Source organism: Anser brachyrhynchus, assembly GCF_964034855.1.
Source record: "Anser brachyrhynchus genome assembly, chromosome: 3".
Classification (NCBI taxonomy): domain Eukaryota; kingdom Metazoa; phylum Chordata; class Aves; order Anseriformes; family Anatidae; genus Anser; species Anser brachyrhynchus.
In genome coordinates this window covers 76,756,139-76,780,830 of record NC_137696.1, presented here as the reverse complement: position 1 = coordinate 76,780,830, position 24,692 = coordinate 76,756,139, and the positions used below count along the sequence as shown (strand labels likewise).

The 24,692-nt window shown below is 47.2% G+C and overlaps 1 protein-coding gene across 5 annotated transcripts in view; it reads right to left on the bottom strand.

Moving 5' to 3' along the window:
- Positions 1 to 7,250: 7,250 nt before the first annotated feature.
- The window catches only part of METTL24 (methyltransferase like 24), a 42,697-nt gene continuing 25,255 nt past the window's right edge, over positions 7,251 to 24,692 (bottom strand). For 3 of the 5 annotated variants that reach the window (XM_080584414.1, XM_080584417.1, XM_080584418.1), the window contains 2 exons: positions 22,880 to 23,108; positions 7,251 to 8,453 (listed from right to left, as the gene is read on the bottom strand). In XM_080584414.1, coding sequence (XP_080440540.1) covers positions 8,115 to 8,453; positions 22,880 to 23,108 — 568 coding nt within the window. In that variant the 3' untranslated portion in view covers positions 7,251 to 8,114. Of the gene's footprint in view, positions 8,454 to 9,392; positions 9,574 to 22,879; positions 23,109 to 24,692 lie in introns of all 5 variants that reach the window. The other 2 variants (XM_080584416.1, XM_080584415.1) reach the window with 2 other exon arrangements.

The following is a 24,692-nucleotide window of genomic DNA, read 5'->3' as shown; positions in this document are numbered from 1 at the left end:
TTCTGCTTATCTTCATTCAGTTCTTCCATCTAGCACTGTCCATATGAAATATTTCTTATTGTTTGGCATTTTAATTCTCAGTTGTATCAGAGTTCAGATAAACTCATTTTCTGTTACCATTCATACAAAACTATTGTAAATTTAAAGGATTTTTCCCCCTCCTAATTCTCTATCTGCTCTTGTTTTTAGGCCATAACAAATAAAAATGTGTAAGAAATTTATCCCATGTAATTACAGTTTTGGACTACACTCTGTTGTTTACTGTAAGTCCAACCACTGCTCATCAATTAAACAATAGTAAAAGAGTAATAGCTATAATTAGCAGGAGGATAGAAGATAAGGCATTTCAATAGTTGAGATGCAAAGAATCTCAAATTGTGTAGGAAGAAGGGCGATTTTTTCTTGTTTTCTATTTTTTTAAATCTACTGTTTTGGAAGGCTTGATTAAGAAGACTGTTCTTTCAAAGAATACATGAAACAAAAATTTCAAGCTAGGCCTTTGTAAGTGACCATGGAACTTAGGGATTTTAGACCAGCTGTCTGAAGCTGAGTTTCAGAGTCTTTTCACTATTCATTTATGTCATCACATAACTGTACCAAATGTACATGTTTTTCCTCTACTTTCCCATCTCAGTAGTCCTGTGTACCAGGGAAACTCTGCAGACCGCTTTCACGAGCAGAGCACTGGTACTACTTGTAAATTTTTGGTGTGGTTCTTTTCACAGGGAAGACTTGATTCCTGAGCTGGGTGTTGAGCTCTGATGTGCAGTGTGCCCTGTATGCTGCTTAAGGAGAAAATGGGCTGAAATAACTTAGAATGGCTTTTTTTTTTCCTTCAAATACATTTCCTAAATGGATACGTAGCAGTGTGCCTGACCATTAACAGCTTGTAAGTATAGGGAACTGGGGAGGAGGAAATACAGCAGATAAATTCCTTTGAAAAAATGTTGTATATTAGCTTCCCTATCAGAAGCATCTTTCCCAAATGCTTAAAAGCATGTAAATTAGAGTACACAAAATGTTTGGCTCGTAGTTGGTACTGCATTGTTCCATGCATCACTTTGTTCATCAGAGCTTTGTGTGTGTATACACATATCGAAGTGTGTAAGCTGATGTAGTAATACACGGGCTATTGTCTTGGGAACAAAACCAAGAAGCATTGACTCAAGAAATCCTGGAGATGATGAATTAGGATTAAACGTGTGCAACAAGCCCTGAATCAAAATCCCGCTAGAAACTTTCAGATAAAATCCTTTGTCCTTCGCTGCTGGTCACCCTGTTAATCCCTTGTGGAATTTCTCACATCTGCATTGAAGCCTGCAGGGGGAATTTTTACGAGGATAATTCCCTCTTGTCAGCCTGAGAGTTATGAGCTCCACAGCTCTCGTTGTCAGCTATTTTCCTGTGCCTGAGAATAGGCGGTGGGTGTCTGTGTGGCTTCAGTCTAGACTTGTCTCACCAGCAGCCACCTGGGAACAGACTTCTTGCTGGGCTAATTAACTCTAATCATGTTGTTCTCTTATCTTCCCAATTTTATGTTTTGCCAGAAATTGGTCTGCTACAAATATCGGTCAGAACAAGTCTAGACTGAGACCTCTAGGCTGAACTTCGCATGTGAGCAGACAGCCACGGAAAAGCGGCTCTGTGAGGAAAGGAAGCAGCGTGTTTCAAGTTCCCAATTCATTGTCCTCCAACACTGGGCAGAGAACAAAACAAAGGGCTTCAAGCTGGAAGGAGCTCCTTGTGAGGGCTGGAGGCAAGCCTGTCGCCCTATCTGGAAGGAATACTTGCAAGTTGGCAAGAAAGGCTGCTATGACAGCATTGCAATTTTGTTCCCCTTGACCATGCATCTCTAATTTTAAGAAATGACGTGGCTATGTGTTGCCACTTTTATTAATACCAATTACTTTTGCAGCGGGGGTTTTACGGGTAAGTGGGCTATCTCCATCATCCTTGGAGCTCTGCCTCGGGAAGTTGATCGTTCTTTTGGCCTTGTGCCATCTTCTTCTTGGACTCTTTTCATATGTGAGAGGGGGAAATATCCCACATATCCTCACGCAACTTGCTGGTAAGAAGGCTGTCATTCTTGAAGCAGATGGTCTTGGCATCTGTCTTGCACAGAGTCTATAATAGTACCCAGTAAGATGGGATGCTCAGTCTTTGCCCTCATTACAAGGAACAAATATCTAAATTACTGTACAACCAGAAAACTCCAACGTCGCCTTGTAAAAAGCCAATTTTTAGCAACAGGCAGATGTTCAATATACCATTTAACAGTGCGGTCTTCAAAGGCTGATTTAAACAGTAAGCCTTGCAAAGCTGAGAGCCCAGGAACACAATGTACTTTCCTTCTTTCTACCAGCTGGTCATCACAAGATCTTGCTCCTACTTGCTAGAAAGACTCCATATGACGAGCAGCCTGCATGAGGAGGAACAAGCAGGAGAGCAGGGCAGGGAGGGGAGCTTTGCCTGCAAGACTTCAAACAGTTGAACCTACATACCAAAACAATCAGCTGATGGGCACCTGTTCCTCTGGAGACTACTTAAAGACTTGCTACTGTAGGTTGATTTCACTAACATATACTAAAAATTTGAGTCACTTTTTTTGCAGTAAAATATTTCTTTACTGCCGGGCTAGCTGATTAAAAGACATCATATAGCACGGCTGTCTCGCAGTACTTGGAGAAAACTGCTTGTGGCAGAGTTATGTTTACAGAAGCTCCCTGCAGAGCTTAAAACAAGAGTTTTAGAAATAAGTTCCAGTTATGGTCAACTGGGCATGGAATTGTGCATTTGTGAGGTGCACTGGAAGTTTGGCCTCAGAGCTGCTTGTTGTCTGGTTACATGGTAGAACATTTAAAATGTTAAAGCACTGAGCCTTACCGAGTCTCCTTTTAACTTGCTGCACTTTATGCCACTGGGAGACTGCTAAAATAAAGTGGTACTGCAGATGTATTGGGTTTGCCATTCAGAATAAGAGGCTATGACTAGTCCTTGAGGGTTTTTTTTTTTGTTAATCTGAAAGATGTCAAGACTAAAAGAGCCTGTTTGCCCTCTGATTTGGAAAGGAAGAGAACACAGATCTAGGGAGTAATTTCAGTCATATGAACTTTATGGAGCTTCAGGACCATTAACAGGTATACAGGCATGTCTCTGGGAGCTGCCCACCTTTCCAGTTCTCCCAGCAAAATTACCCTGCAGTTGGTGTGTTGCTGTAATTTCCTCAAGTTTTATATTGTGTATACTGCAGAACTTACTTTCTGGAAACTGCTGAAAAATAAGCATATATGGTAGTAATCCACTGAAAAGAGTAGGGACGTTTCATTTTTATTCACATTTGAGTCATTGTTTCTACACAGTGCAAAGTGAGCTCCTGTTTTCTCCTTGTGCAAGGTCAGCATAAGGGCTGTAGCACAGACTGTCTCTGCAAAGATTTCCTTCCAAACCAGCTGAGATACTTGACAGCAGGCAGGTCAAATTATGCCAGGAGCAGGGACTTCTATTTAAGGGAAGAAGTCCATTCATGACCATGGGTGGTTCTCTTCAAGTGCTGGCCTTATTTTTTGGATGCTCCCCATGAAAGCCAGCAGAGAGAGGGAAGTATAAATAGGTCTCTGAATGTAGGTCAGCTCTGAACTTCCACCATCACTAAAACAGGTTTCTACTGACTGCAATTAAATGTCACATTGTGTTAACAAGCAGGAAGAAATCAGGAGTGATTTCTTACTGAGTAACCCTGAGGATCCTTCCAAGAGCAAGGAAGTTGCTAATGAAGCTCACAAAATCAAAGGTTTTGAATTAACCAGTTGGTCTCAGCTATTGAATAATTCAGACAGAACGAGTGCATTTTCTTTAGGTGTGCTACCAGGCGATGTGTCTTGTTGGCATCTGCCAAGAAAGACCAGACATACATTCCCTTTACACTTTCTCTGATCTTTCAGAGTTGAGAGGTACTCACGAAGAACAACCCATCACAAGTCACTGATGGGGCAAGGACCAGGGCCATAAAAGCATGCAATAACCTCCAGGTCTTGGAGTGGGGCAGGAAGTCAGGCCTTTTCCTAGTCAAATTTGGAAACCTCCAAAGAAGCCAGCTTGGCATGTGGCAAGGGACCGGTTCCCCAGGAGAAGCGTGTTAGTATCCTCACACAACTCTGTCGGTGGTGCTGTGGATCCTGTATGGGAGGGCTGTGACACTGTGTTATCTCTTAACTATGACAGAGCTGAAACATGTCCTGGCATGGCATGGCTTCATCTGCTCCTCAGCCTGGGAGGACAGGGAGGCAGGAGGCCACCATCTCCTCCCTGCGCAGGGCTGGTCTGGGAAGAGATACGGCACACGGTGGCTGCTGGGCTCTCTAGAGGGGGATCCACCAGGCTGGCTGGGGGACCTTCAGCTCAGGCTGAAGGAGCAAGAGACTTTGGGTGCGAGCAGTCCAGGATCTCTTCCCTTTTCTGTCAGCTCAGTCCCTGAAGGGCGGGAGATGCCGCCTGAGCAGGGTGTGTGGCGGGGCCCTGCGGCAGGTGGGGGCCGATCGTGCCTCGATGGCAGGGGGGTGGACACTCGCTCACCCCACGCAGCACCACCAACACAGTGCCAAACATGTTTCTTTGAAATAAGGCCCAGTCATTAGGAGATGGGAACTGGCTCTGTGTGAGATTTGCTCCTTTAGGTAAAGGAGGTCAGGAAAAGGGGAGGGGCACAAAAGCAAGAGCTCAGAAAGGAAGGCTGTAACTGCTTTAAGAGGCACTAAGGTGTAAGACAGAGTGCATAAAATAAGAGCCATTCCCTTTCTCCCATAATACCATATAACTGCCTCCGGAATGATAAATGGCTTTTATCTATCCTGCATCTTAGGAGAGGTTTCTTTAAAAATTACCATAGTTATTGGACTCTTTTCTTGCAGAAGATGTGTTTGCTATAGCCTAAATAGCTCCTGACATTACCTAGCAATCCTGAGCAAGAAATGTGACGAGGGTACACTAAACTCTGAATCTTGGGCACCAGTAGGGCCCTCCAGTCCTTTTCTGTAATTTACATATACATGTAATTTACGTTTTTCTTCAGGGCAATAAATGATGAAAGATTCGCATCCCTTTTGAATTTTAACACCTGAAAGAGAATGTCGCTTGTTTTTTTACCTCTATCTTTTGGTTTCTTAAACAAATGATAATAAGCTACCAGTCTAGGTACTCCAACACTTACCAGAAAGAAAAGCCTGTATAGTGCTAGAGCCTATATTTCTATGCTTTATTAATAAAGCCTGGCCTTCTGCCATCCCGTTATTTGAAAAATGGAAACGAAGCCATTCACTGGTGAACAAAGTGTGACTGTTCCAGCCAGCTTTGTAGCAGCTCAGGAAACCTGGCACCCTCTCGCATTTTAATGGTTCTCCTTATGGTCCTGCATTGTTGAACAGCCTTAGCACTTAATGCACGGAGCACGGCTGTCACAAAGAAGGCATTTCCTACGCATTTTCGGAGGTCACAGCTCTCTCGGGTTACCCCAGGGGTGGCAATATGTGGGCTATATATACTATATGGAGAGTGCTTTGCCCAAGACCCGGGGCTCAGGGGATCCAACCGAGCAGCAGCACAGCACCCGGCCTTCCAGCACTGCAGCGCTGAGGCGGTGGCGGCCCCTCAGAGCCCTCCTCACACGGCTCCGCTCCGCCAGGCCGCAAAGCCCTCGCACCCCGGCCCAGGCAGGGTGTGCAGGAACAGGCCCAAGCTACATTTGTACCAGAAACAAACAAACAAAACAGTGCAGGACATGTCCTTGAGCAGGGGGGTTGGGCCAGATGGCCTCCAGAGGCCCCTTCGCGCCTCAGCCATCCTGTGACTGTGTTCCCAGCCTTGTGGCAGGGGCTGGCCGTGCCTGTTTACCACACTCCGAGCTTCCAACACAGGGCGGCTGTATCTGAGCTGTCCTTGGCTTGGGCTGACTCCCAGTCTGTGCCTAGGAACTGTCTGGGAGGGTCCTAGATGGCCTGAACCACAACTGTGCCAGGGAGCTCATTAATTTAACCAGGCAGCCATGGCCAGGGCCTGTGATCGCTGCCCGCCACTGCTCCATTTACCAGCAGTCCTAGGCTGGCCACAGCATCCTCCTTCTTCCCCAGCTGAGGTGTTTAATGTGTGAAACCCATGTGAAGTTCCCTTAGAATTAAACCCCACTTCAGAAAATCCCAGTGCGCCCAAAGAAGTGGATGTGTTTGTTTTTAAAAGGCGATAAAAACGGGATTAGAGAGGCAGTAACTCCCTTCACACAACACAACAAGGTGCTGTCAGCAGGACTGAAAGGCAGTGGATTGAAAACCAGTGTGCCTTTGTTAAAACAGGAAGGGTTTGACATTTATCACAAGTTAGAATTTCAGATGTGGCTGAAGGAAGGCTGATACGCACCTGAGAGCATGAGGGCACAGAGCTGGCTTTCACTGAAGAGATTAACATCCTCTCCACTTCCATGAGCACCACCTCTTTCATATTCCTACCACCTAGGCCATCACCATCAGAGCAGGGTGTTTTTGAAGCATCTTCCAAAGAAGCCCAAGGTGTGTGGCCTCCATGGCCAACACGGATGCTCAAGGTCTGATTCACTCAGGCAATTTCAAGCCCCACAAAGGGCTCTGAAGGTGCAGGTGGGGAGGTGGGACCAGGGGACAGGACACGTGGCTCCCTGCAGCCACAGAGCAAGAGGAGTGGGAGGAAGGCTGTCACCACAGCTTGCTGGTCTCTTCTGGGAGAGAGAGCTGAGCTGGAGGGCTGAAGCTGCTCCTGCTGGGGACAGCAGACCTTGCCTGCACTGGGGTAGCAGAAGCCCTTAGAGAGGTGGGAGAGGAGGAAAGCAGATGGTGGTGAGAATGGCTTGATGTATTTACCTGGCAAAGCATTGGCTCTGGGAGAAAGCTGTCTCACCTGGCTGGAAGGATGAGCTCCTACAGCTTTTCTCCCCTCTGGAAGCTTGCTGAGGTCCTAGGGGCATGGTGGGAACAACGCTGGGCCCTGCTCTGGGAAGGAGGGGGTCAGGGAGATGAGACAGCAAAGAGGGTGAAAGAGGAAAGAAGGGTATGAAGAGGAGAAGGAAATCAGAAGGTTACAAGAGAATGCACAATACAGGGACAATGAGAGAGACTTCTTGAAACACAATGCCGGACTGAGGAACACTAAGGGGAGGAACACTGAACCCCATGGAGGTTTGAAATCAAAGGTGGTTACAAAGCACATATATCAAAGACACAGAAACGGTGTGATCTGGTATTTCAATGCAAAGTTTAATGTCAAAAATCTTTAGAAAAGAAACAATTTGCTATAGACTTTTTAGCTCCCTGCATTGCTTAGCTTCTCAGGGAATGACCAAGCCTGGCTGCTGGAAGCACCCTGCAGGCAACCTGCATGCCAGCGCACGGCGCCCAGCGTGCCTGCAGAGCAGGGCACATCCCTACACCTCTGAGGGCAGGTGGCCACTGCCTCTGTGAGCGCCAGTGCAGCCCTGGGGTCTGTCCTGCCCGTGTCGGGGAGAGGCAGGCTGGGCCAGGGAAGCTATGTGCTGAGAAGCATCCAGGTACAGCACTGGAAAAGGCACACTGCAGAACGTTCACCCAAACCCAAAACCAAGCTAAAAAAGACCAGGTTTCAGTTTGACATAAGCATCTCACTAGATGAGAAACCATTCGTCACAGACATTGCAAGAGGAATTTAAGACAAGCTGTTCTTTGAGCAGATAAACTAGTGAAGCCCTGCCTTCTGTGGCTGGCATTACATGACAGAGGTCTCTGAAGGGCAAGGAGAGGGGCTCTGGTGGCAGCTCCTCCTGCAGCCAAGTATCTGTGTCCCACTGCCAGGCATGTGAGAAAGGCTGAACTCAAAAAGCCACTCTTAGCTTCCCCAGACAAACCTTTGCAGAATGCCCGTCCTCTAAGAAAGTACACTTGCTGGCAAATATACTGCTATACCTAAAGATTTACAACAGGCATCATCTCCTAGTGCCAGGTCTTTTGACAATGTACAAAAATAAAAGCCAGCCCATTTAATCAGCAACTGCTGTATGCATATTTAGCAACTTTAGCCAGTGACTCCAAGGTCCTCTTCAGTAATGGACAGATGGCTCGCGGTCACACATCATAAATTCCTTCCTGCTGTTGCCATCTTGTATTCACCCAGCTCAGTGTGTAACAGCTACTGGCATTGAAGGCTGCCTTTCTCAGAAACATCTGTGGTTTTGATAAGTCTTTGTAGGTATGGAAAAGCCTGAAGTCCTTCAGCTCCAGTTCTCGGAGCAGACTGTACCAGTACCGCACCACGGTGCTGTCATTGCCACTGACCTCGAAGCCAGGCCAGTGGATGTGCACCTCAAAGACCAACTGTCCGATCTGCTCAACAACATCTTCCAGGATCAGGTTTTCCAGAATTTTCCACTCCGCGCTCTCCACATCTGCCTTGAGGACATCAATCTGCAACAAAAACATAACTGCTAGGTGAAAATGACAGGCTTTGCAATTACTGGCAGCAACGTCTGAGGCCAGGCGTTCCCATTATACAATATACATGATTACCCTTATATACAGTGGCTTTTGTGTCTAAAAATAATAATCTCAGAGCATCCTAGGGCTTATACCAACAGGACAGTACGTGAAGTTTCACAGCGCTTCTGCCTCCAGCTCCTACTCTGAAAAGCTTTGTACTCTGAGCTGCTCCTAGAGCCAAAGCGCGTTCTTGTTCCTTCACAGATCTTGTGGCGGCAGTGAAGTTATGGAGAAAATTCACCCATCTCACCAACCAAAGACACTAACGCACTGCTGTTCCTTATTTCTCCATCACAAAACCCTGTGACAGAAAAAGATGAAATAACAGTGGTTACTTGCACCACAGCAGAGTGGAGGCCTCATTGCCAGACGCCACACGCACAAGAGGATGGGTCCAGTCCCGAGGACCTGGCAAGGAGGTGAGAGCTGTACACAACACACGAGCGCAAGAGGAGGCCGAAGTGAAATGAATGCTCCTAGCCACACAGGTCACGAGCCCCCGCTGCCACGCTGCTGTCTGAAGTTGTTGCAGGCATCAGTACTCAAGCTAAGCAAGGAGAACAAATTCGAAGGAGAATTATGCAAAGACTGTCCAGAGTTTGATGGGCAGCTCCTCCAAAAAATAAGGGATAACGGGAAAGAAGCCATGAATTTCTTTGAAAGGAAAACATTATGATAAAGTACAAAATACAACAAGTGCCCCCTTTTTGATTTTAGGCCATTATTTAATTTTGCAGTTGGATATTCAGAAAACCAGCTTCTCACGGCCCAACACAACTGCAGACTGGCTTTGCTTTGAGGTGAGTCGGGGGAGGGGAGCTGTACCTTTTGAAAACAAAGAAAGAGCATTTCATCAAAATTTCACACCTGGTATAAAGCGCTGACCTGCCGTGGTGCACAGATGCTGCCAGGCTGAAGTGCGCTTCTTCCCTAGAGCAGGACACGGGAAACTCCCGGGGGAGCGTGGTTTTCCTGCGCTGTTCCACCTGAGCTGCTGCTTGTGCCCATCTGTTCGCACACGGGATGTGTTTGAAGTGAAAACTGAAGACTTTATTTAGAGTCAAGAACAGCAAAAAAAAGAGAGGGAAAAAAAAAAGAAAAACCTGCAGAAATGTTGCAAGTCAGCAGGCGGGCCCCGTTACAGCTGATGAAGTGCCATTAGCAAGCTGAGGCAGACCCTGAAGAGCCTGAATTTGAGGGCACAATAACACAGCTGTAAGCAGAAACATCGAAGTTTCAAGAGGCCGTGCTTGCTGTGCTTCTTTGGGGCGCTACCAGGGGACAGGAAGACAAACTGGTCTCATGGTAAGGTGGTCTGGTCGAATCCAAAACCAGCCTTAGCATGGCTAGCTGCTTAGTCTGGATGGGTCCTGTCTATCCCACACAACAGGCTCCCTCCCGACCCTAAAATTCAAATTCAGCCTTAAGTCAAGGGGTTGTTTTGGTCATCGATGGGGACGATGAAGCAAGGCAACCCACTGCATCGGGAGTCTCAGTCTGCACCAGAACAAACCCGGTGAGCAACAGGCCGGCGGTGGGGCTGGCCACAAAACCTAACCCCAGCCCCACACAGCAAAAGTCGCTGTCAGTAACTGCGTGGGCTTCCCATGCAGGAGCTCTGACTTCATGGCAAAGGCCCTTCCAGCCTGCCTGGACCTGCATCAATCCCACCTGGATGCCCAAAAGTCTACGGCCTGTGCTCCCCGATTGCCTGAGGGACAGACAGAGGCAGGCAGGGCTGGCAGCAGAGGGACGAAGAGACATTGAGGACAAGAAGTGCAGAGGCTGAAGAGGCAGGGAGAGCCCGGGGTTCACCTTTTTTGAAAGGTTGTTTTTGTTCCCAATGAGGTAAGGCCTGGACGCCACAGGGCTACCGCCGCCTCACTGCGCTGTGGGACGGTAACACTGCTGCCAGAGGGAAATGGAGGCCAAACGGGATGAAGCGTCAGAAGGGGACTGGCTGGGAGGAGAGGACCGAGAGCTGAGGACTCCATCTACGAGATGAGGGTTTTAATCCCTGAACACCCTCGGCAGGGTGCAAGGGTTGTGTCTGTGAAGCCCTGCGAGACCTCAGTGGGACAAGCTGTAAAACAGCTGAAAAAACTCCGTGTGTTCAGAGCAGGGCTTGGGGGGCGACTCGAATAAGGCCCTGGTCACACACACGGTACCAGCAAGCCAGGCTGCTGCGGATCTGCTCATCAAGGCATCACGGTGCCTCCCCCGTGCTGAGGGAGGCAGGGGGCAGTGGAAAATGACCACAGGATTAGGGAATTAAAGCCTGTATTGTGGCACGTCTGCATGGGGAGGGGAGGCGAAGGTTGCACGGCCAACCTTCGCTCTGGTATTTCCTAGCTCGAAGCTGCAACACAGAGCCTGTCAGTCTGTCCACACGTGGGACAGAGAAATAGTCTTGTGTAGTGCTCCTCTGGGTTCACGAGCAGGCTGAATGTAAATGATCCTGCTCACGAAATTCAGCTAGGAGCCACTTCATGGTCGAGCTCGCCTGTTTCCCTGCATACATTTAAATAGGTTACTTATTTTTCAGACAGCGACTCGCAGCTCTACCTGCAATGCAATTTTGCAGGTGGTTTTGATTCCGCGTGGGCGCAATTGCCATAGGACTGTTCAGGAACCACACATTTCTGCCTCGGTGAGACTTCTGCGAGTTTGAAAGGAGAGACAAATTATTCAAAACCTCTTTCTAGGGGAGGGATTGGAAAGAAATGTTTCTAAGCATTTGCTTTTGTTTTCCCATGATCCGGCTTTCTGGTAACAGCGTGACATCGTTTTTCTCATGGTAATGTTCCCATTCCTCATCTTCCAGGTTTGTTTGTTTTTTCTCCTGTGACACCAGCAGCCTGGGAGCTGCTGGGGCTGATCAGCAGGCACCCTGCATGCGCCGCGCTGTATTCGCAAAATTGATCTGAAAAGCAGCTGCTAACCAACGTGTCTGCAGGATAGAGCGAGTTGCCACGATAACTGCTTAAACACGCACTGAAACGATCAGAAAAGCAATAGAGCACTGGTGGGGATGTGCTGAATGCACAAACCCGAGGCTCTCTGTGGCTCTGAGTGCTCTGCACCGCTTGGGGACCCGGAGGAAGGTCCCTGTCTGTACCACGACCACCCGTGACTGCCTTCCAGACCCGGTGTCCATCTCACCCCAGTCCCCATTTCTCTGCCACAGATTGGGTAAAATGAATGCCAAAACAGCTTTGTGTCAGTGTCTGAGTGCCTGACAAGCCTCCCGCTAACGCTGAACGCAGTTTTGTGAAGATCAGGCTTCTCAGGAGGTATTTATTTACCCTTGGTGATAAGAAATGCACTACCAACAACAGACGCGCTGCCACCGCCAGGGTGCTTTGATTCAAAGCGCCAGTGAAAGGATTACTAAACAAATGCATAAACTCAGAGCTCCGGCTCACCCGGGAACACAGCTGGAGCCAGCTCTGAGGGTAAGTCCCGGGGGGCACGCTAGAAAGAGAGCAAAGCCCCACAGTGCCTTAAGGCAAAGGATGGCAGTCGGAAGCTTGCTGGCTTTGAGTACTAACAGACTATGACTGGTTCCTCTTATCTTCCACAAACGCTCTTTCACAGATAAAGAGGCTTGCTTGGCATTTTCCAACAGAAACGAGCTGTCCCCAGATGAGCAGAAATGTCGCTGTCAGAAGGAGATTAAGTTAGGCTAGCAGCCTTTAGGGCCGTACTCTCCTCACCTACATTTCCCCCTTTCAGAAAAGGTGGATATCAGAACCCATAGGAACGAGCTCCGTCCCCCCGTGGTGTGAGATCTCACCTGCCAGCCTAGAGAACAAAGCAGCCATCTCCACAGCCGGCGGCTGTGAGGCTGGACGGCTTCCAGGGGCACGTGCCGTGAAGCCCCGATCCCTCGTTTCAAGCTGTTCCCATTCAGCACCCACAAACAGAGCCCATACAGAAGTACAGCATGCCAACTTCCTGAAGAATACCAAGAAACTACTGACAGCAAATCAAGCTAAAGACCACGGAGACTGTGCTGTGGTCCTGGTTAAAGGAAGCCCTTTAGCAGCAAAGGATGCGAACCTGCAGAAAGAAGACTTTCATCTCCATCCCAAAGACATCGGAAGATGGCCACGGCTCTTCTCCTGCCCAGAAGTCCCAGGAGGAGACGTGGCTCTCTCAGGATCCCACGTTCCCTTGTCCCTCAGACCTCCCCTACGGGCATCTCCTTCCCCGGGGATGGAGGACAATGGGCAGGGGCCACGGCAGGCCCCACAAGGGCTGGGAGCTGCCTCTCTGAACAACCCAGCACAGCTGAATTAAGGGCCAGGGAGGGAAGAGAAGCAAAAGCTAGGGGACCAAAACAATATCCTTCTGCTAGCAAAATGTCATCTCACAGTCAGATGACAAATTTCAGGGGCAGGAAGCCTGCTTTATCTGCGCTCTTACGAGCTGTGTGGTTTGTAATGCACTGTAAGTAATCATTACAGAGCTTGAAACATCAAACTGCAGATCGCAAGAGTGATTACAAGACATTTAGTCTCTTTTTCTGTTCCAAATGTAAAAATGTGAGCAATTAGAACTAACTAGGTTATCACAGAAGAAGTAGAAAAATGTGGCTTTTTTAATGTTTTCTCAGCGCTTCACTACTCTGAAAAGCCTTGTACCAGTTACACTCGGGGAAAAAAATGAAGGCCTTCCCTCATGCACAACCAAGCATACAAAACAGCTGAGAAAGAATGGGTTTCAATTAGTGGAAGTTAACACGTGCAGCATGAACGCTCATTTCTCCTTTTCAGGGTAATGACTTGTTACTGAGCGTGCCTCCCAAAGCAGAGCCCGGAGCTCTGTCTGCCTTGATCGCTCTCGAAGCACCAGGGTTAACGGGGATCTCATCACGGGCTGCCCCGTGGGCACCGTTCAGAGCTCCCGGTGGAGCAGAGTCGATGGAGAGCGAGCAGCCGGGAAGCAGTTTAGCCATATTACCTCCAGCACCAGCTCAGCACGGCGAAACGGCAGCCAGGAAACCAGACACGGTGCAGGTCAGGCAGCCGGGGTCCCTCCTTGCTGCGGGAGCCAGCTGGGGGCAGCAAGGGGAGACGTGGAGGTGGCTGCAAAGCAAGAGGGGAGCTCCCAGGTGCCCCATCCTTCTGCATCGCAGCCCTAGGGAATTTACCAGCAAAGAGGCACCCGCTTTTCCCTTTTTCCTAAGAGCAATTCTATATTTTCAGCAGATAAAAGTAGAAGAAAAAAAAAAGCTGTTTAATACGTATTTTGACAGCATACAGCTTTGCAAGTAACGAACACGTTCTTGAGTGTTGTTTTTTTTAAACATAGCTTCCTTCTTGTCTGATCCGCAGTCTTCCAGCATGATACTCCTCTCTCTTTCCTTGCCCTTTCTTTCAAAATGCACCCAGCCCCTCCTCACCAGCAGGCAGGGGCTTGGATTTTAAGTCCCCTTTCATCCTCTTTTATTCTGAGCTGCGGCCGTGACTGATGACAGATGTAGCCTAACACCAAACTGTGCTCCCAGCTGCCTGAGAACCCTGTGCTCCCTGCAACCCCTGGGAGCAGGACCCATCCCTGCACAACCTGAGCCTCCCATCGGGGAGACGGGGACGGCTGTGGCCACGGTGAGCACTATGGGTACTGAAACCAGGGAAAAAAAATCAGCCACTACTGGTCAGTGGTGTACAGCTCCTTCAGATGACCTCCCGTCCTTCCTACTCACATTTACAACCTCCTCCATGAAGGTCTGTATCGCCGGCTGTCTAGCTTGCTACCCAGCAAGACCAGGGCTCCTCTACAGTGGCCCAGAGAGCAGGATCTACAAACCCCTAGCATGGAGCAGAGCAGCACTGTATGTAGGTGACGCCGAGGCAGAGGACCTGCCTGTCACAAACATCTCGAACAACTTGCTCCTCTATCTCTTTAAACAGAGAACAATCTCCAGAACAGGCAGCAGGCAGCTCACTGCCAGCTGGGAGCTCGAAGTGATGCCTTCTCAGAGGAAACAGGGTGAGGAGCCACCGTGAGGACGTGGGGGCTCTTTAACACTTCCCCCGGCAGCAAGCTCCTCGCCTGCACAGAGCATCGGCAGCTCACCAGTGCACATCCCTGCTCAAGAGCACTCTGCCCCAGCTCCCGTTTGCACTCCGTTACATTTTCTGCTTTGTGCAGCTCTTCCACCGCAGAGGAAAAATCAAAATGTCACCTCATCGGGTCCCTCGGTCCCTGTGGAGAAGTGAGGAAGTGGAGAATGCCCACCGGGCAGCTCCAGAAAACCTGATCTTGAGTTATTTATCAGCCTGATCATCAGCAGGAGTTCTGCCCGCCGAAGCCAGGAGGAGCAAGAGCTGCGAGTGTATGCGTGCGTGCAAGGGACAGAGGGCTGGGGCTGCTGTGAGATGGTTGAGCACAGCAAACAGCATCCCGGCTGCAAGACCCTCTGCTGTCACGTAGTACCACGATGCTGTCTCGCACGGAAATGGTGGGGTGCCGCTGCTGGTGTCCAAAAGATGGTGGAGCGCTGGGGGAAACAGACTCTGAATACCTGATTTTTCTGAGGGGTCTTCCTTAACAACAGCAAAGGCAACAAAGAAAGAAAATGAAAACCTAAAAAAAATCCTCCTTCCTTGCTATTTTTTAGCAAACAATACTATGCCTTGAGAGTTGTGGGGTTCTTTTCAGAGCAGACCTACATAATTTCTGCAATGAAGTACTTTCATTACAATTCAGGCATCACACCTGCCTTTTTCCTAGGGGAAGAAAAGGCTACAGGTTGTACCTCACCCAGCCAACGTTAGCATTTAAAAGATCTTCCCTCCGTGCCTGACAATTGCATACGAAACACCACCTGTTCCCTAGAAACACCACTATTCTTATCGATACCTTGAGGATTGGTGGAGAGAATTTAAAGAAGGTGAAAGGAGATGCAGGAGACGAAGAGACGACCCCGCACAGGAATGCAGATGACGCATTTCTAGCGCGTGATACAGGTGGTGGGAGAGGTGGTGAGCAGTAAATCACTGACCAAAGACCTCCGCTCCCAGAAACGTGAGGTGCTCAGGCCCACTGCTACTCACAGCCAAATTTCACTCCAGTTACGATGGAAACACCGCACAGGCAGCAGCAGCCTCAGCTGACTAAGCAAATAAGGAGCAATTTCCACTTTGATTTCATTATCACTGAAATTAAAAAATGCCTGCAGCCAGGATACTGTGTCAGGAGCAGCTTGTGGATTACTCAGGGGAAACCACAACGAAGTTGCAGAAGGCAGAAGCTCCACCTGCAGCTGGAAATAGCCGCACCAGTTCGATTGGCACTTAGGTTTCAGCAACAGGACTAAAATTCACTAACTCACTGGCACATCCACAAAGGAGCAGGTCAATGCACACACACCAGCTAGTGCTCGAATTGCAGCTCCAGTGTAACTCCAAGGAAATTGGTCCCATTACACTGCCAATGAATTGGGGCCAGCATGTACAAACATAACCTCAAAGGGACTGAATGTGTGTGTTACGGGTAATAAGTCTTGCCTGAACTCATAAATCAATTTACAGAGCCCGAGGCAGATGCTTATTGTAGAATAACACGCTCTCCAGCACTCTGAGCCTTTGCTTTAATGGCATGACTTAAAAAAAGATACTACTTTACATTTTCTAGCTAGCTTGACTGAAGTTATTATCTCTGGTGCTCTCCCTTTCAGCACAACCAGCACAGAAATTAGGCGTGTGAGACATCTGCAGAACTCGGGACTTCTAAGAGAGATGCTGAGCACACAGCTGGGTTTGGAGGCACTGCCACAGCTCCCCACATCCTACAGTTTTTCCTCTCTGTACGCCTTGAGCTTGCCATACACCTTGCCTAATCCCTCTTGCATTCATCCATATCTTTCTGGTTTCACGCAGAAATCCGAGGCTGGAGCTGGAGCCAAAAAAAAAAGAAAAACAAAAAGGGGATGTGTGGAATTAAGACAGAGAATTTTTAAGGATGCTCTCACTCCCTGTGGTCTTCTCAGGTCCCCTTCCCAGCCCCACCGCGTCTGCTTGTTGCACTGCACCGCCTGCTCACCGCCCGCACCGCTCTCAGCACCCAGTAGCAAGTCCCCCTTTCTTATCCCCCCTGTTTTTCCTGGATCACTTACACGTGCACACATTATCAGCGTGGCACAGGTCACATCTGGCAGTATTTTCCCACTACTTGCTCAAAACACAACAAAAGCCCCAAAAGACACACACAGAGCTGTGCTGTTCACAGCCACGTTAAACTCTGACTTTCTGCAATTACCACCCTGTAGTGAATACGGAACTGCAAATCATTTTCTTAATTAAAAATGATTCCAACTATCACATCTGAGAGCTGCTGAAATAATTCTCTGCCAGGAAAAACGAGACAGAAAAGAGAGTCCTCTGGATACTTCGGTAATTTCATCTGACTCTGATGAGAGAGGAAATGATTCTTGCAGGTCTGGGGAATTTGTTTCTCATTGTGTTCGTCGCTAATGGAATTTTCTCACGCTTCAGCACTTACCCTGCTTTTTGGTGACGTTCTGAAGTGTTATTACTTAAGAAAAAGAAGAGAATAGGATGAGGAGGCTGCCTCACTCAGCTGGACTGTGCCTCTGTGCTACTAGGGCAAGTCACTCGAGGTGGGACACACCTCACCCAGCCTTAGACATGTCAACCCAAACCAGCTGTCCAGTTCTGTATAGACCACAGCGAGGAAGAGAAACTTCTGAAGGGCAATTTGAGATGGGCAGTTTGTGCCATCCAGCCATGTTTTAAGTGCCCGCCCTTGCATGAGATGAACTGCACCTTAAAGGTTTGCCTTGAGTTTATGAGGCCCTCGACAGCTATCTCCAATGCAGACACGTGAGTTAAGGGAGAGCTCCACGCTTCTCCTTCCCTCGGCAGGCCATTTATTTAGATTTTAAGGTCTTTGGGTTATGGGATTGTGCCTGCCTGGCTGATAAGTGGTGGCAGCGGAGGCATTTTCAGGGGAGGAATGGGAGTATGGCAGTGACAGCCTGAGACCCCACCAGGGCTCTGGAGCACCGCTCTGACCACTTGTCTTCCAGCTGCAAGAGGGGCAGGCAAAAACTAAAAAGATATTATGGAAAAGGTAGGATCTCTCCTGTCAGAGGAGACTTAGAGGCCAGTACGATAACCCTACCAAAACAAAGACTGTTCTTCACAAATACATCTGGGGAGTAAATGGCAGCCGCAGAAAAAGGGCCACTTAAGCCTAAGGTCCTGAAAATAGTGATGCTATCATCAGATGAAGGGTGTCTTTCTTCCTTCTAGAACTACGATTCTGGAAAAGCCCCAGATAAGCACAGTACAGCAAAGAAAAAAAAATAAATAAGCCCTTTCAACAGAACTCCAAACATTTACCGAAGGATTTGTGCAACACAGCAACTCAAGAGATCCGGTCTCCTTTGGCTGCTCTGACGCCGGGCCAAACAGAGCAGCACGGGGATGTGAACTCGTGCTCCCACCTCGGCAGGCTGAGCGGGGCTGTCCTCCGGCCACAGCAGCAGAGGCCACGAGGACACAGCTCCCTGCAGAAGTTCCCGGGCTTCTGAGCTGCTGGCTCCTCATCCCGAGCTCAGGGCAGGATCAAAAACTTCAACGACAGCTCTGGCCCCGGCAGTCCCATGGTGCACATAGTAATGCGTGGCTGCGTGGATTTGGTTGCTCCAGAAGTTGAAGGTGGACTCTTCCCTATCTGGAGAGTTAATTTTTTGTTTCGTTAATCAAATCTCCACGCGCAACTAACTTGTTCTGCAGTTTTTCCTGGGCTTTTATTTTGTATTTATTTATGTACTACCAACATTGAGTTGATTTTAAATCACAAAGGTAAATTGATCTTCTTTAATCTTTGCTCTTCCACACCACTCTTCATAAAGCTGAAAGTGCAGCATGAAATGGAGTCTGCAGTATCTGCTTTAGGAGATGAGGCAAGGGATAAATCACTTGCTGAGGAGGAGATGAGGTTATTAATCAAGACGGCTGCAGGGTGTAAGGTTTTGGGGTTGTGTTGTATTAAGTAACAGGTGAAAGGGAGGAGTCTTTTTTTTTTTTTCTCTTAGCCAGGTTGTCAAACAAACAATTCTTCATGCAGATGCCAGCGTAAATTAAAGCCTTCTAATCAAAACTGGGACTTAAAGATCTCTTTGCATTTCTTTTAATAATAAACGATGGCACAGTCTGGTCTCTTATGATTTGTTCAAGATGACTTGAGTGGAAGGAGTTGAACGCAGCTCTGCCATCCCCCAAAAGATATGCCTATGAGCACTTCCTGATTAAATGAAGATGATACTTTGCATGCTCAGACTCTCCTTTCTAGTTTAATTTGTTTTCCAGGAAAGCACCTTATTCGCTGCTGCCTTGCGCCACCAAAGAATGCAAATTCACAGCCCTTACTGATGGCAGCACATGAGATTTGACCTGCAGAGCTCAAGAAGACAACAAACTACTTCTGAATTAAGAGTTTGTGCACGTGAACATGCCTGGCTGAGTCTCAGGCACATCCACTCAAGGCAGAATGAACTCTTGCTTGCTTCTGCTGCTCAGGGCCTTTCTGTCGAAGGTTTTAAATTTTGCTTTACAGCACAATCTTTAGAGCGTAGAATACACGTAGCAGCCTGATTTGAATTTCTGGGTAAGGGTGGTGACCCTTTGTGGAGGGGATAACGTTGGAGTGGGAGGGTGGAGTTTGCATTTCAGCACAGCCTTTTCTTTACAGTCTTCCTGCATACTGAAGTCTGGGCTCCATGGAACGCAGCAGCCTTCGGAGGATGACACCAGTACTAGCTACAAAGCAAATCTCTGCTGGGACTAGGTGAACAGTTTATTTAGACAGCCGAATTGCCCCCCTTGTAACGACTGCAATTCAGACTGGTGAACCCCTTGCCAGACCATGGAACTGGTTGTGACAAATCCAGACCTGATGAAATTCAACAAGGACAGCACCAAGTCCTGCAGCTGGGGAGGAAGGACACACTGGACAGCCTGGCTGGCTGGAGAGCAGCTCTGCAGAAAGGCCCTGGGGTTCGCTGTGCAAAGAAGGTCAACAGCATCCTGGGATGCATTAGCAGGAGCACGGCCCATCGACCAAGGGACACGATTATCCCCCTGTATTCAGCACTTGTGATAGTACATCTAGATACTGTGTACAGTTTTGGCTCCCTGGATATAAGGAAATACTTTTTTTCCATGATGAGGACCACCAAGCAGGACAATAGCTTGCCCAGAGAAGTTGCGCAGTCTCCACTTTGGAGAAAACTCAGTGCTTTTCACGATTCGAGTGGAAAAAACTCTGAACATCCTGGTCTGACTTCATAGCTGGCCTTGCTTTGAGCTAGGGATTGAACTACAGGACTCCCAAAATCTCTTCTGACTTCAATTATCCAGTGATCCTATATGAATGAAGTTCCCCGTCCAGCTATCAATGATCCGTGGGGAACACCAGTACAATAGCACCCTCACTCCAGCAGTCTGTGAGAGAATATGAAAAAGCTAGCTTTCACAAAGCTGAACCGTGATGAAATAAGAAAGAAAACCTTAAGCATTCGGTGTCTTTCTCCCTTTTCTACACTATTCATCAGCTGTGCACTGGAGAGTACCCATAAGAAAAAAAGAAAAAAAAAAAACAAAAAAAAAGATTAGGAAAAAAATATATGAGAAAGATTGATTTTTACATCTTTATCCTCTTCAGTGGCTGATAAAATACTGAAGATACAGGTATATGAAGATACTGAAAATACTGATATATCTCAGAAGATACACCAGCAAATTTTCAGTCTAGATCTGTGTGCCAGGAAACAGGACTCTCACTACATCCTTTGGAGATTATTCCAGCACTTAAAAGATTTCTCTCTCTCATAGTTCCCCAAAATAGTCTGACTGCATGTCTCCGTTTTCAATCTCATCCTATTATAGAATTAGATGATTCCTCTACCTCCAGGCTATTTACACTCTTCAGAGAACAGAGGACTGTTATGTCACGCAGCCCTTTAGAAAGATCAAGTTCATTTAATGCTTCCTCAAATCCACTCCAACAGCAAAAGAACTGTTTGTGTTTCTTGTCATAATAACAGAATGGGTTTCCACTTCTGTGGGAGGGCTCCCAGTACCGACTGCCGAATAGCAGGTGTGCTCTCATTCGAGCCAGAGAGAGAAATAAGCCCGTCAAGTTCTTTGATGTCTTTGCACACAAACCCCCCAGATTGCATGATTTCCTTTCAAGACTGCAGTGGTAAGACCTACAGGAGGCCTTGTCTGTCCCCTCTTCAACAGTCCCTGACGTCAGTGGAAATATTCTCATTCACTTGGAGGGTCTTGGATCGAGTCCCAAAACTTTAAGAATAAAAGCAAGGAGAAAATGAGGCATTAACTTCAAATGATGTTGCTCGGAATTCCTCCCTTGAAGTGGGAAAAGAGCAGCTTTGAGGGTAGGCGTCAGGATTTTTAAAGTTAAAAAGAATGGGACCAAGAGCGTGTTTCAAATTTCTGACTGAAAAAGTGCTTTGGAAAATATTATGGAAACTGTTTTGAATTAACTTATTTATTTAGTCCAGGGAACATTCCACTTGCATTCACCGGAAAAATGAAAATGTGAGTGTCACAGCAGTTACTTTGATGTCCTTGTCATAAATTGGAGCGTACCAGTCTCTTAACGCAACACACAGCTCTTCAGGTGGCCTTCCAAGCAGACAAAAGCTAAGTAGAACAATGTAAGTAGAACAGGTTTATTCAGGTATTTCCCAACTAGGAAGCATCAGAAGACTGCCAAGTAGGTAATGGCTGTACGCTGACTGAGGAAAGTCAGCTCCTGACCTCACTAATGTCCTAATTTGCGCAGGGAAGCCATGTGAATGCTAGTAGACTAAATGGCCACGCATGGTGTTCATGTTGTGCCAACACACTTAACCAAATCCTGTGCTGTGTGTGCACAACTACAGAAAAGCCCGATCCCACACGTTATGTGAGCGCTGTGGTCCAGGGCCGCCCTCCAGCTGGGTGCTTTCACGTCAGGCAGCTCTCACCCAGAAGTTTACACACTCAGATTCACAGCTACACTCCTCTAATTCACAGCAGGTCTCACGAGCGCCCCGCGCCAGTCCGTGACAACCAACTGACTGTTCCCAGCAGGTCTCGTGTGTCACAACGTTCGTGTGCTTTTTCTGGATCAGGTCATTAATCATTTGCTCTGTGAGTAATTCATCTAAAATCAAAACAATCAATGTGAGGCATACGTCAAAGGAAAGCCATCTCTGTCTCTCCCCAGATGTTTCACTAATGCACAACCTAGGACAATTACAGTATGACTAAGAAGCAGGGAAAAGATGCTTTTTCTGCTCTTCTCTTCAAAATGGTTCAATCAGGAGAGCTGAACCAAAAGAAAACGCTAAAGAAAAGCGAGAAATGAACTGAAAAGGACATCTTGAGTTTTATAATAACAAACCAAACAAATGTTGCACTGCTTGCTTGCTTTGTAAATCCTACAGAAAAGCTCCTCCTTAGCTCAGGCTGTCTATTTCTTAAAAAAAAACAAAACAAAACAAAACAAAAAAAAAAAAAACAAAAAAAAAAAACCACAAAGACATGCAGAACTAGCTGCAGGCAATGAAGTATATTAGCATTTCAATTCATGCTAGTATATCCTCTGAGGGAAAATCTCTCTTGAAAGCAACCTAATCCTGTGTGTCAGGAACTTCCTCAAATGTCTTTTGGCAACAGTTAGCTGAGAATTGAAGATTTCTTATGTATTTACAGTTCCTTTAAAAAAAAAAAAGGAAATGTTAAAAAAACAGAGCACTGCCAATTTCAAAGCAGGATGTTTTTGTTGACAAAAACTGTGGTTAGGACTAGTAACCCTAAAAATCTAAACAACCCATCCATTACCTCTTCTCTTCTAGTTGTTGATGCAAATGTTTTTGTCTTTGTAAACTGTGCTGCTTGAGTAGTTTAGTACTCTTACCCAAGCAATGACCAGAACTTCCACAGGACTGAAAACACAAATGCCCAGTGTCACCAGCTAGCTGAAGGGAAAAGGAAGTGAGAAGGAGGAAAGTATTTGGCTTGTGATTTAAAATCAAAGTGGCTGTTATCAGCGCACAGGAAAAGCGAGATAGAAAAGACACTCCTAGAAGGAATGCCTTGCAAGTGTTTCTGAAGAAAAAACTGTTGTCGGGAGATAACCTTGGAAAGCACCTGAGCTCCTGAGACAGCAAGAATCACAGAATCACAGAATGGTTGAGGTTGGAAGGGATCTCTGAGGTCATCTGGTCCAACCCCATTGCTCTACAAGTTCTGCAGCCTTCCCAACACTTAACCTTGCAGTCCGAAACCTGCCGCCCGGGTCCTTACCTTCTGGTGTCCAAATTCGTTCAGTATCGTGCCCAGCTTCTTCGTGTTGCTGTGAAGTCTATGAGCAGCAATGGCTGGATTGGGATCCCTCCAGTCAACAGAGAGGCGATGGTACCAGAGGTGCCGACCCTCCTGGATGTGCGCTGACTTGATGCTGGGGTCGAAGCGATGCACCTCGCAGCCGCTGTTAGCCATGCTGATCTCAAACTGGTTGTCATCGTTGCCCAGCCTACGGAACAAACAAGACGCAAATACTGATGTTGCAAAAAGACCTACTGGTGAGGAGAATATCCCGAGGACTGTGGCATGCAAGAAGGGAAAATCCAACCTGTTGGTTTCTGAAGCAGAGTGGAGGAGCTGTCATGCTACTTCTTGGGATTTTATCCACAGTGCTGTGTTAGGTTATCTAACCCTAATTCTGATGAGACAACCAGAAATAAAGATGAAGAACAATAATGCCCACTGTAGATTCGGAATAAGTACTTAGATAAAGAAAAATTACAGGAACAGATGCAGAAGAACAAATGTATTTAAAATGCATACAATGCTACTTTGTAAAAATCAATCATATTTCCTACCATATCTACACAACGATGACCCACAATGGCCACCAATGGGGATAAGATGCAAAAAACAAATTGCTCTCTTAATCTGTGTACAGGAAGACACAGATTAAAATGCAAATTTAAAAACACCTCTTTCCCAACAGCAGCAGTGTTTTTACTCTTAGAGAAAGATTGATGCTAAATTGAAAAAGACCCTAACGAAGGACAAACAGCCCTATTGTACAGAAAATAGTGTCATCCCAGCCCCTGTCTCTGCAAAGAAAAGATGTGCTTTATGAGGCTGTGCCACACTCCCACCTCCTACGGCCAATTGATTCAGACAGGATAAAAGAAAACTAAAAACTCTGGTATTTTCCATTGCAATCACATATCTAGACCTCAGGCCTTCCCTGCTGTGTAAAATATGATGTCCTCTTCACCTCTTCCCCTCCAAGCTCGTTCCAAGTGTGGTTTGAATCATAAACTAAACCTTAAACTTAATCAAAATCATGCTGTTGGATACACACGTGTAGCACTGGGAAGGGAATCAAGGTTTTTTAATTCAGCACATCAGCCAGTTGTACAAATTGAAAATATCCACTCTGTACTCTGTACAGCATGGCCTTTATCTACCGCAGACAAACCGTTGTAGGGCAGTACTCTTAGAGGTACTGACGCAGCACCTGCTACATGGCAACACAATTATGCTTAGGCGTATTTAAAATGGTGTGAGACTGAACTGATTCTGGCTATGTGCATCAACGTGTAAAACGTGATAAATTTTACATCATACTACACCGGGATACAACATTAAGGCAGCACTAAACGTTTGACATAGATGACATGTTGGTAAACTAAAGTGAATCCAACTCCTGATACACTGTTTGGAAGAGCATGTATTTTGGGAGTTACCAACATGGTATCACATCTGCCAAGCCTAAGGTACCAGTGCCCTGCTAGAAGGTCCTCCACTGAACCACCTTCCCCTTCAGGAGTCCTGGGTGAGTAGAAGGATACGGGGATTGCAAGAACAGCCCAGCATGCTTTTAAGAACGATTGTATTTCACAGGACTCCAGCCCATAGAGATGTGTGGGAGGGAAAGAGGGCAGTTTTCTTTCACTACATTCAGTAGACACCAGGAAAAAAGTTCAGAAGTTAACCAAGTGAATCGGCGTGTTTGTTTGCATATGGCATTCTACAGAAGGGGCGCAGATGAACAAAGACCGGCGTAATCCCTTCGGAATGAGAAGCTGGCTGGAAAAGAACA